Source organism: Calonectris borealis, chromosome W (assembly GCF_964195595.1).
Source record: "Calonectris borealis chromosome W, bCalBor7.hap1.2, whole genome shotgun sequence".
NCBI lineage: Eukaryota > Metazoa > Chordata > Aves > Procellariiformes > Procellariidae > Calonectris > Calonectris borealis.
Genome location: NC_134351.1, coordinates 18,756,132 through 18,769,281, shown reverse-complemented (window position 1 = coordinate 18,769,281; position 13,150 = coordinate 18,756,132). Strand labels below are relative to the sequence as shown.

The following is a 13,150-nucleotide window of genomic DNA, read 5'->3' as shown; positions in this document are numbered from 1 at the left end:
ATAATGTGTTATCAAACACAAAAAGATGAACTCCACTTATTTTTCAATACTTGCCAAATAAAGTATCATACAAGAAATATTTCGCAAGTTTTACCAGTGGAATCAAAGGTGAAGTTGCAATCAAGCAGCCTAGAGACATCAGCAGCCATTAGCTATAGATTACATGAGCCAAACAGCAGCTATTGCTGGTTTGGACCACATCTTCTGGTCACTTCTAGTCCCGCTTAGTGCTCGATTCAACTACTTTTGTTTTAGAATACCTGATTTATTTTTGACAACAGACGGGAGGGGGAAAAAAAGTATTAATTTCCCCACTTAGTAGGGCTTTATAGTGGCAAGCTATTAACTCAAGCTGCCAGAAAATAATGTCATTGAACGCATTTCTGAAGGTTGCCTCTCTGTAAAACACAGAGACAAAAGCACAGCTTTATGGTAAAACTGCAAGATATGCTTAATCATTTGCCTTGGTTAAATTGAGTACAAAACTGCAGTGTTCTATTTCTCTGTCAAAAATATAGTTACACTGCATTACAGGGAGGCAAAAAGAAGTAGAATATACAAAATACAGTAATAAAAAATAATGACCTATTTCAGGAGGGTTTTGAGAAACAACTGTAAATTTATTAGACTTTGATACTTAGTATCATCCAGCATCAGGCCATTTTTAAATATAATCTGGCATTATTTGTGAGATAGCTTTGCATTTAGGTTTCTATTAAACTGGAAAGTAAACATAATACTTTAAAAGGGAGATAACCAGCAGAAAAAGCACCAGAAATGGTACCAAATAATCCTTCAATATTCATTTAATTAAATAAATCTTTATTAAAATAGGTAAATAAATTTATGCAAATCTATTTTAACAGTGTTTCTGTGAAAATGCTTTACAAAATAATTCTCACTACACTTGCTGCAAGAAAGGTTTAGAAAACAGCAGTTATTTTTCCTATGTTTTTAGCACTTCCTTTTAAAACATATTATGATATTTATAACTACAGAAATGGGGACAGGCAAGAAATGAAATGACTGAATCATGGTGCTATGTGCCAAAGCATTAAACACTTCCTAGCCATGAGCATGCCAAATTAGGGAATGCCATAATTTCCTGGAAACGCCACCATGCCAAATTGGCAGGCAGCATAAGGTCACATCTGGAAATAGTGGAGTTGACAGTTTAGAAGGAAATGACTCAAAATTTGAACTACCCATTGTTTATGAAGAAGGTCAGCATTTGATATATTCAGCCTACATACAGCCTTCAAACGAGCGTTCTAGGAAATCTACTCAATTATAAATGGTTTAAATTTCTCCTGAAATAGAAAAATATGAACATGTATTTTAAGTTCTCTGTGATTACAAGAGTATTAACTTCATAAGTCTAAGTGCTAGTCACCAAACTCAAATGCAGTTTTAGGTGGTTGCTAAAATTTCTAATATTCTCAAAAGGAGCCCATCCATGCTCATTGTGCTGATGGTCCCAAACATATTTTTGGTCTCTGTGGTTAGCAGACAGATGATGGTTACTCCTTTGTGCTTTTTTCCAACATGGCTTTTCTACTAGCACCTGTATGTAATTACACTAACTGAGGAGTAAAAACTCTTTATTCCATTCTGGTTTGTGTGTAGCTCTTCAGAGAGACCTGAATAGTTTCTTGTAGGAATAAGATCTTAGCAAATGATGTTATAACCATATATATCTTACCTCTTCCCACTGGTGTATGTATCTAATCAGTCTTGAAAGGCGTAACAAACGTAACAGGCTAAGGATTTTTGTAAATCTCACAATACGAAGTGCTCTTGCTGTCTTGTAAACCTCTGAATCCATTCCTTTTTCTACAATGAGAAAGATATAATCCACTGGTATCGATGAGATAAAGTCAACCACAAACCAGCTTTTTAAGTAATTCATCTTAATAATTTTAGGGTCCAGTATTATTTCAGAGCTGTCTTCATTTACAGTCCCAGTTCTAAAATTCATGATCAAGTCCAATAGAAAAACAGTGTCTGATGCAACATTGAAAATAATCCATGGTGGTGTTGTTTGTTCTGTGAAGAATGTGATTCCAACTGGTATAATGACAAGGTTTCCAACCATCATTATGAGCATGATTAAGTCCCAGTAAAACCTAAAAAAAGGAAGAAACAGAACGGTTGATGTAATGCAGTCTCTATCACGCCGTTTCTTCACCTCAAGTACATTTTTGGTTCTATACAAATTAATTACAGTACTGAAACTCGGTGTCAGTTTTACCCAAATGAGGTTAGTAATTATAATATGCTTTTGTATAGAGATACAACATATATGAGGATGCTTAAACATTTTGTTAATACTAAGAAAACTCTCATTGGTTTAACTCATTCAATATATTCACAGTCAGTAGAGAAGACTAATAAATACATTTCATTATGTGCTTTCCTTCTCAAGAATATGCATCTAGGATAAAGACAGTTCCATGGCTTATCACTCCATGGCATATCTGAAAGGTGTGCATGTGTGGCATTCAGTAGACTTCTCCAGGCTCCTGTCAAAACCAATTAGTGTGTTTATATAACTAAAACTATGTCTGGTGCCAATCACAAGTGCTTTAGCAATACAATATTTTTTTAAGGCTTCTATCCAAATGGAAACCCACATATCTAACAGATAACATACTAAATGTAAGTATATCTTTGCAAATGTACTCATACCATCACAGTGCTGGAATAAAATTATAGGAAGAGGAAAAAAAGCACTGAAGCAAAAAACAGAAACAAGAATTAGATAAGATCAAAACCTTCATCCACTTTTACAATCTGAATTGAACTTTGATGCATTTTTACAACCTGATAGTCTATCTTCTTTCAGAGCTAGCTAAGAAGTCTGGACAAAAGTAGTTGCAACTACCATAGTATAAAATGGATACTGCATTTCACTATTTTGTTCCAGAAGTATCTAAAGGCTCCCCCCTGAATGCTGCCAACAGTGCTTGATACAGATGGTAGAGAGCCAGACTCATAACTTTAGTATCTACTATAGATACTAAATAAACCCACCTATTGCATAAACCCACCTATTACATAGAACATACATCCATCCTGATGGAAGATTTCCAGAGGATGGTAATATATACCCAACAGTTTTTAAGAAAGTTATGATAACTCCTAAATGTTAAATTGTCAAAGTAAGTTATTCTTGTTCAATAAAAGAACTGAAACTGAATCTGAACCTGAGAAAGCCAGAACCCAAAGCATAACCTCTTGTTCTACTTGAGAACTGATCTAACTCAGTAGTCCTACATTGTGCGGGTGGTTGGACTAGATGACCTCCCACAGGTTCCTCCTGACCTAAATTATTATGCAATTCTATGATTTGAATACATTTCCATACAAGGTATTCCTGTGTTTCCAAAACAACCCCATAAAAAACACCAATACCTTATTTACTAATGGAGATATTGCAAGAACTACATGGACACCAGAGCAATGCAAGGAGCACAAGCCAACAGCAGAAAGGGATGGACAAGGACAAGGAGAGACTACAGCTGAACAATGGGCATTCCCCAAGTGACTGAGCCCAGACCCACTGATTGGACAAGCCAGCAAGGGGGGGAGCCTGCACCCAGCAGCACAGGTGATTTAAACAGGCTAAAACAATCAGCCCAGCTAATTGCAACTGATGAGCATATATATTTCCCAGTGGGGAGGTACACAGCAAAAGGTGGTGTTTTCTGCTGCTTCTGAGTTTCTAGTGCCCAGTAGAACTAATGCAGACAGAGCTCCTGTTAAAGCATGTGACCACCTAGGTTTCTGGCTGTGGGATGTGTGCAGGGATATTCCTGGAGATGGAGGGCGATAGCAAGCAAGCCTGTGGGTGGTGTGACCAGGTGGCTGAGCTGCAGGAGGAGGTGGACAGACTGAAGAGCATCTGAGAAGGAGATCAACCAATGGAGCTGTTCTTTGCCATCTCTGTTGCACACAAGCCAACTCAGCATGGCCACTACTGAGCTAGGTCCAGGATCTGTTTTGTGCCAGGAGGAAAGCAGCATTACAAGGGATAGGGAGGGGTTGAAGCAATTACTGCACGGAGTACAGTAAAACATTTCAATGTTTTTATCAATGATCTGGATGCAGGAGTTGAATGCACCATTAGCAAGTTTGCTGATGATACTAAACTGGGAGGCGTTGTTGACCCTCTTGAGGGACAAGATGCCTTGTAGAGGGATCTAGATAGATCGGAGCATTGGGCAATCATCAGTGGCATGAAATTTAACAAGAACAAACGCTGGATTCTGCACCTGGGATGGAGTAACACTGGACGCAAGTATAGATTGGGAGAGGAGTGGCTGGAGAGCAGCCCTGCAGAGAGGGATCTGGGGGTGCTGGTTGACAGCAGGCTCAATATGGGTCAGCAGTGTGCCCTGGCAGCCAAGAGGGCAAACCACATCCTGGAGTGCATCAAACACAGTATAACCAGCCGGTCAAAGGAGGTGATTATCCCACTGTATTCAGCGTTGGTGCGGCCTCACCTTGAGTACTGTGTGCGGTTCTGGGCCCCACAATTTAAAAAGGATGTGAAGGTCCTTGAATGCATCCAGGGGAGGGCAACAAAGCTGGTGAAAGGGCTGGAAGGCATGTCCTATGAGGAGCGGCTAAGGACTCTGGGTTTGTCTAGTTTGGAGAAAAGGAGGCTGAGGGGCGACCTCATTGCTCTCTACAGCTGCCTGAGGAGGGGAAGTGGAGAGAGAGGTGCTGATCTCTTCTCCCTGGTATCCAGTGACAGGACGCGTGGGACTGGTTCAAAGCTGCGCCAGGGGAGGTTCAGACTTGACGTTAGGAAGCATTTCTGTACCGAGAGGGTGTTCAAACACTGGAACAGGCTTCCTAGAGAGGTGGTTGATGCCCCATGCCTGTCGGTGTTTAAGAGGCATTTGGACAATGCCCTTAATAACATGCTTTAACTTTTGGTCAGCCCTGAAGTGGTCAGGCAGTTGGACTAGATAATTGTTGTAGGTCCCTTCCATCTGAAAATATTCTATTCTAACATTCAAGTTAAGCAAGGCAGCATGATCTGTTCAGCTAAACTTGATCTGGAGAGGCACAGAAACCAGTCAACAACTGTTCCCCATGGACTCACTAGACTTTCTAGAAGACCAGAGGCGGCAATGGCTCCACAACTATCTGCCTGCTCCAGCCCTCTGTCGCAGTGGGGCCCTGGGCAGTGGACACATGGTGGACATGCCACCAGCACAGCACTCCAGTACTGACTTCCAGGCCACTTGCATCACACAAGCACAAGCCTCCTGGCATGTGACAAACACCCTCATCTTGGTAAAGGTTCATGGCAATCAACAATAATAATAGTTTAACTGGCCACAAAACATTTCAGAACCGCAAGTTTAGCTTTTGCTAGACTTTCACAGAGCATATGGATTACATCATATTTTGGAGGTTGCTTGTTGTATTCTCCCAATGATCCAGGTCCATAAATTCCCTTTGTTTCAAATTTATCCCTGAAAATATTTCTCAGTTTACAAATTGCTGATCTGAGTATATAAATAATTAACTGTAAAACACACTAAAGGGAGAGTGGCATGAGAATTCCCAGTTCTAAAATTCTTTATTCCAAGGTAAACCTACAGAGGTTAGGCTTGACTATCATTTGAGAGAGTAGATGGCAAGGTACCTTTAACTGGTACTCAGAAATTGCATAAAATAGACTTTTCAAGTAATTCCCCATGTACCACAATGTGATTTGTCTTACACATTTTCAATCTTACAATAAATGTGAATACTAATTGCTATAAATATTCAGTTTTATCCAGACTCTATGTATTTTTGCTTAGTGTGTGATGGTATTCACCATATCTGTACACTTGCACAAACTTCCAAATTTCTCTTCTCATTTTTTTAATTCATATAATAGGCTTATTGCTGTGCTAAATTCCTTTTCAATAATCTAGAATTACTGTACAGAAGGAACCACTAATATATCACTGCTACTATGATCTATATGTACAATTACCACAACACTTTTACAATGCTATTGACCAAAATATTTCACAAAGCTGTTTTGGGAGAATAGGCTTCTCCAAGGAATCCTGGAAATGAGTGAAAAACAACTAGGAAATAATCACAAGAGATGTACATGTATCTGAGCCTCACTCCTAAACAAAGCATTGCCTGATTTCAGTTTGACCTTGATGTTTAACCAGCACAGTGAGTAGTTATGTAATGAAGGCTAACCAAAGCTGCACAAAAACCAGCCACCCAACCAACATAAAATATAATACTGAACCAGCTGATTTTATCCTACAGTAATCCACAGTTTAAAGGATTGTTATGCACTGTGATTATGCAAAACACACTGAAGTTCCTGATGTTGAATGTCAGCAAAAGTTGTGGTAAAATTAGGACTTCAGTAATAAAACAAGATTGAATGCTAAGGACTATGAGATTGTATTGTATCAGTTTTGTATTTTGGTTTTTTAGCCCACAATATAGTATGATCTGATTAGTTAGTAAGAAAAAGTCTTATTATATGATGATTCATTTTTCATTTAGAAATGAATTGGACTTTTTTTTTTTAGGAAAATGTTTCCAAATGCCATTCTGTTGGCCATGTTACATGATCTTTTTCTTTCAGGTGAGAAAAAGCTAGATGTGACTCCCTGTATTGCCTTTCTGTGACCTGTGCAGAGAAAGTAATACGTGTTCCTTGCCTACCGGTTCAGAACATCCTACTATTCATGTAACCAAGAACAAACTGAAAAGCTTCACGAGACAGTGCAAGGAGCTGCTATTGAGACGCAGAGGTAGCCCTTTGTTTCAAACTATTTTTAGTGTTATCTATTTATTTTTGCTACTTCTCCCCCCACCTCCCACCCCAAAGATAGTTATAAATTTAAAACTTACAATGTTAGAGTTCCAGATTTATATAAGGTATTATAAAATGTTGACAAAAAGGAAGAAAGAGATAAACCTATGACACAAAATTTTCAAGAATGAGGCAAAAAAATAAGAGCCTGGGAGTAACAACATCTTTCAGAGCTCATAATGAGAAGCAAGAACTGACCTTTGCACTTTTCTCCCCATAGCAAACAGCTGCAGAGCTTACTGTTCCTCTGAAGCTCACTGTCCCGGTTTCGGCTGGGAAACTTTCTTCTTAGTAGCTGGTATAGTGCTGTGTTTTGGATTTAGTATGATAATGTTGATAACACACTGATGCTTTAGTTGTTGCTTAGTAGTGCTTACACTGGTCAAGGACTTTTCAGCTTCCCATGCTCTGCCAGGTGCACAAGAAGCTGGGAGGGAGCATAGCCAGGACAGCTAACCCAACTGGCCAAAGGGGTATTCCATACCATATGACGTCATGCTCAGTATATAAATTGGGGGGAGTTGGCTGGGGGGCAGTGACCGCTGCTCAGGAACTGGCTGGGCATTGGTCGGCAGGTGGTGAGCAATTGCATTGTGCATCACTTATTTCGTATGTTCTTTTATCATTATTATTATTTTCCCTTCCTCTTCTGTCCTATTAAACTGTCTTTATCTCAATCCACGAATTTTTTTTTTTCCGATTCTCTCCCCCATCCCACTGTGTGTGTGGGGGAAGTGAGCGAGTGGCTGTGTGGTGTTTAGCTGCCTGCTGGGTTAAACCACAACACTCACTCAGTACAGTTACTACTAGTTGCCATTAACTGAAGGTAGAGGTCAGCACAGTAATCTGCACTGAATTATTCCTGAAACTTTTCAATGTTTCTAAATGACTCGGAGGTTTAATATCTCTAGGTGGAAAAAAAGTCTTCAAGTATGAAAAAGTATAAAAAGACAGTTTTAAGACACATATTTTTCTATGTTTTAAAGAATCATTTTATACAGAAATAATAAAAAAAATCACACTAATTATTACTTTGGTATTTTCAAATAAAACTAGTTGGATTCATAACACTCTCAGTGATCTTTTCATTCATAATTTATCTACTATACTTTCAAAACTTACGGTAATAATGGTGCTTTTTACAGCTCTGGAACATGGTGCTGAAGCTTTGATGGTTTATTTATTGCTACAGGCTGTCCTGGGTAGGATGAATGGTCTGTTCAAAATGAGTGCCTACCCAAGAAGCGATAAAGAACTACTTAGTATTGATTAATCAATGTTTGTACCAAGCTTAATAATGTAAGGCACTATGAATTCTAACAGGCATTTTATTTTCTACTTTATATATCTAACCCTGAGAAAACTGGGTCTTAAAGAAGGAAATTTCAGCTCTAAGTTAGTTAATTTGCTGCATAATTTGCTGTATATACAACAGCGTAAAAAGTCATTCAGATTTGCTTGCTTTATTTCCTGGTTGCTGCCCATTGACACAGCAGTCTCAATGTCCTTGAATCAGTGTATTTTGATTATATGATTGTCCTTACGGTACACCCAGATTGACCCAGCAGAAGTTTTCAGTGGTCTCACAAACCACACAGCAGAGTGAACAGCATCTCGAAGGCACTGGGTGCTGTGACTTGAGGCTACAGAGCAGTCAGGGCTTTGCTTAAGATCACATTTATCTGAGTTTCCAGAAAGATCATGAAAATCTGATTATTTTTATTAAAAAAAAAAAGGCAAAAAGTATCAGTAAAACTTCATGAAATTCAGTCACAAATACTTATCAGCCATGTTATAAAGTGGAAGGCCTTTGAAAAAGATATTCATTCAAATCTCTTGTAAAATAGTTTTCAAATCAAACCTGATGTATCTGAGACATGATTTCACTCTACACATTCAGAGAATCAAGAAATGTAGAAAATTTTCACAAGCTTTCCATGGAAAACTTGCCTTCTCTCTAGTTAAAAATTTTGATTGTCTAGCAGATGCTCAGTGAAGTGAGTACTCTGACTTTTTTTTTCCTCTCACCTTCAAACACAGCTTTACTTCTTTTGCTTCATGGATCATCAATTCACCTAACAGAAATCAATGTCCTATATAGAACAAAACAATCTTAGTAGAAATAACAGTAATTTAAAACTTTATTACAACATACTGTAACAAGCACTAAACTTGGTATTATCCATGTCAGAATTTGATTTTCATAGGACATGCCATCTTTCTCTTGCTGTGCAACTATATTATTCTTTTAGTAAGAGAGAGCAAAGCTAGACATGCCTGAGAACATCTGCAACTTGCCGATAATTACTGGAATGTGTTGGAAAGGACAGGAGGAAGAAGGGAAGGTTTTCTTCAGGGGACCCAAATTCTTTTCATGATTGTGCAGGTGTCTGTGCTTGAAAACTTTCTGAAAAATCATCACCATTTTTTTCACAACCTGAAAGTGAGCATATCCCCTTCTGCCTAGTTATCCATTTTCATTCTGCCTATCTGTCTCTCTCTCAAACATACACACACCCCTTCCCTAGAGGAAAACATGCTGCTTCTGGGGAAAAAGGCATGCAAATTAAAAATGAAATTCCTTATATTTTAACAAGAAATATTGCATTCGATATCCTCCATGGAACAAGTTCTGTTTAAATGTTGCAAATCTATTGTGGAATGCTTCCATGATTTTGGCTCAGATATAACTCTGTGTAGATGATTTATGAGTTCTGGCCTCTGGATGTGTAATGTGAAAGATGATATAAAATGCAGCAATTTTTTTATTTTAAAATTTCCAAACTTAGAATTTACCGTAACCTACCTCTGTGATCACATTAATACAAATGCATTAAAATGACTAGTGAAGTGTCACTTCTTCACATTGGCCAGTTTTGCACTAGCAAACAGGTTACTTCTGCAGTTGTGTTGTCCTCTACGGATAAAACTTTTTCCTCATCTGAACGTACTTCAGTTTGCAAAGCTTTGGGAAGGCAAAAGGTTGGATTTGGGTTTTCTTTTGTTTTTAAAAGATAAACTATTCTCCTGAAATTGTTGATTTATATTCTTTATTCGCCTCTATTTCCGCTCTGACAGTTTTTAGCTTCTGTTAAGTAAACACAAACAAGGAATCTTGTAAGGCTGAAACAGTCCCTTTCGTGGCTCACCCCTTTCCATTGTAAAGCACACACTACAGAAGAGTACTAACAGCATCTCCTACACTTCAAGTGCTGAGGTTGAAGGGCAGAAATATTACTAAGTAGAAGCCTGTGACACTTTCTCAGGTGAAAATTTCAACAAAATTTGCTATTCTTTTTTCATTTAAAACATATCAAGCTTAATGAACTTTCACTGACTTAGCTAGGTAATCTGCTGAAGCAGCAGAAAGGCTTTCTCTACCTGCTTGAGACTGGTCAGTCTGGGAGGAGGCAGAGGCTGAAGTTCTGAAAACTCCGTTTCCCTGTCCAAATTATGAGCAGTGCTAGACCTGGGAATCTTCCAGCTTATTGGTTTCATTCTGATTCAGACTAAAAGCAATTAAATAAAAAAAAATTACAAATGAAGTTTTCAGACCACCAGAAATCTTCATTTGATTTCAGACCAATACTGAAGTCCTTCACTTCAAGGTTAGCCATATATGCTTAGAGATCCAATTTATGTGCCTTGCTGTTATTTTTTAAATATTGATGCAACTTCTTACTTGGTAGCAGAAAAGGAATTCAAAGAGAGATTAATAAAATTCAGCAATACTGACTCTTTTATATAGCCATAGAATGTATCTAAAAATTACAAACTTGCACAATTTCAGACAAATTTCATGAGTTTTATCTGATAAGTGTGTTTTGTTAGCAGTGGAGATTTGCAATTTGTTGCTCAGTTGTGATTTTATATGCAAGGCAGGTGATTAGATGAATGCAGCTCTTGGGGGACCTGAGCAGAGCCCAGTGAAGCTAATGAATGGCAATTTACTACTTTAAAAAGGCTTTGCTTATGGCATTTGGTTAGGTTTAAAGCTTGAGTGCTTTACAGACTTGATGACTAGAAAAGAAAATCACAGCACTGTGGTGGGTTGACTCTGGCTAGATGCCAGGTGCCCACCAAAGCCGCTCTATCACTCCCCCTTCTCAACTGGACAGGGGAGAGAAAATATAACAAAAGGCTCGTGGCTCGAGATAAGGACAGGGGGAGATCACTCAGCAACTACCGTCACAGGCAAAACAGACTCGACTTGGGGAAAATTCATTTAATTTATTACCAATCAAATCAGAGTAGGGTAATGAGAAATAAGAACAAATCTTAAAACACCTTCCCCCCACCCCTCCCTTCTTCCCGGGCTCAACTTCACTCCCGATTTCTCTACCTCCTCCCCCCGAGCGGCACAGGGGCACGGGGAATGGGGGATTGCAGTCCGTTCATCACACGCTGTCTCTGCCGCTCCTTCCTCCTCAGGGGGAGGACTCCTCACACTCTTCCCCTGCTCCCACGTGGGGTCCCTCCCACGGGAGACAGTCCTCCACGAACTTCTCCAACGTGGGTCCTTCCCATGGGCTGCAGTTCTTCACGAACTGCCCCAGTGTGGGTCCTTTCCATGGGGTGCAGTCCTTCAGGAACAGACTGCTCCAGCATGGGTCCCCCACAGGGTCACAAGTCCTGCCAGCAAACATGCTCCAGCATGGGCTCCTCTCTCCACGGGGTCACAGGTCCTGCCAGGTGCCTGCTCCAGCACGGGCTTCCCATGGGCTCACAGCCTCCTTTGGATGCATCCACCTGCTCCGGCGTGGGGTCCTCCATGGGCTGCAGGTGGATATCTGCTCCACCATTAACCTCCATGGGCTGCAGGGGGACAGCCTGCTTCACCATGGTCTTCACCACGGGCTGCAGGGGAATCTCTGCTCCGGTGCCTGCTGTTGCACAGCAGTTTTTCTTCCCCTTCTTAAATATGTTATCACAGAGGCGCTACCACTGTCACTGATTGGCTTGGCCTTGGCCAGCGGCGGGTCTGTCTTGGAGCCGGCTGGCATTGGCTTTATCGGACATAGGGGAAGCTTCTAGCAGCTTCTCACAGAAGCCACCGCTGTAGCCCCCTTGCTACCAAAACCTTGCCACTCAAACTCAATACAGGTACTTTCCACAGAAAGTGACTATAAAATTAACTAATTAACATTACACACACACACACATATATATGTGTATACATTTTTTTCAGTAAATTCAACTAATATTTAAGCAGTGGACATTTCATCAAAAGATTTTTAATTATTGGTACACATGCACATGTCCAAAGTTTTTATAGTATTCTACAGGCATTAACAAATTAAGTCTTAGATTTGTGAGATGGAAAAATAAAGGTAGAGGAGTAATATTGCCCTCATTGCATACAGGAGGGGAGGATGGAGAGGACAAAGAGAAATGTATGTAATATGGCAATATTATATAATAACAAGTCTCTTTGTTTTTAGCCAGTAATCCCCTACCACAAGTGCTTGAATACATCTGATGTTTGCAGTTGCTTTTCCTGCAGAGAAACTTATTAAACTACAGTAGAAAGAACTAAAGCCTGACTTCCACTTAACCTTGGGCAAGAACAGTGCACCACTGTCAGCAGAGCTCTGATATTGCTCTTGCATTCCCCCATCTTTACACGGTTCCTCCTTTCTTCAGCCCTGTTCCTCGGCAAAAAAAAACAGGCTAGTGCTCCTGTCCAGATAGCTACCAGCTAGGAAAAAGTGCTGACGAAGACTCAGGACACACAAATGAGTTTTCTGCTGGAAAAGGTTGAACCTGTCTATGCTGACCTGTATTCAGATCATCAGGATTGCTTCTGTATCAACATGCCTCACAGCACAAGTAATGTATCTTCCTCGAATTTACCCTCTCTGTTCAAACTGTTAGACCATAGCCTCTCGGTATCAGGCAACATTTTGTGTAGGTACTCCAACTGATTTTTTCAATTTCATATTACCAACCCTTAAACCAATCACAAATTGCCACTCTAAGTGTCAGTAAATTTCTGTAGTAGATCACTGTAAAATAAGCATTCACATTCTCAAATTAGAAATGACCACTTTACAGGTATGAGAAAAAGTTTGAAAGAGACATCTAAAAATATTTCAGCTGCAAAATAATCTCATATCTCATGTTGGAACACTTGCATTAATTAATAATTTTGTAGTGACAGTAATTTTAAGAGTGCCATTTAGAAACATGACATTTAGGATGCCTCTATACTAAGTAAAAATTGAGAGGCTAAATTGGGAGAAGCCTTCTGTAATTCTTTTCAACAAAGCATCATGTGATTTAACCCACACCCCCTCG

At 39.5% G+C, this 13,150-nt stretch overlaps 1 protein-coding gene across 1 annotated transcript in view; it reads right to left on the bottom strand.

The window, feature by feature from the left end:
• The window catches only part of LOC142074727 (potassium/sodium hyperpolarization-activated cyclic nucleotide-gated channel 1-like), a 298,373-nt gene that overhangs the window by 258,517 nt on the left and 26,706 nt on the right, over nucleotides 1–13,150 (bottom strand). Inside the window, exon 2 of the mRNA XM_075135568.1 lies at nucleotides 1,703–2,126. Coding sequence (XP_074991669.1) covers nucleotides 1,703–2,126 — 424 coding nt within the window. The remainder of the gene's footprint in view (nucleotides 1–1,702; nucleotides 2,127–13,150) is intronic.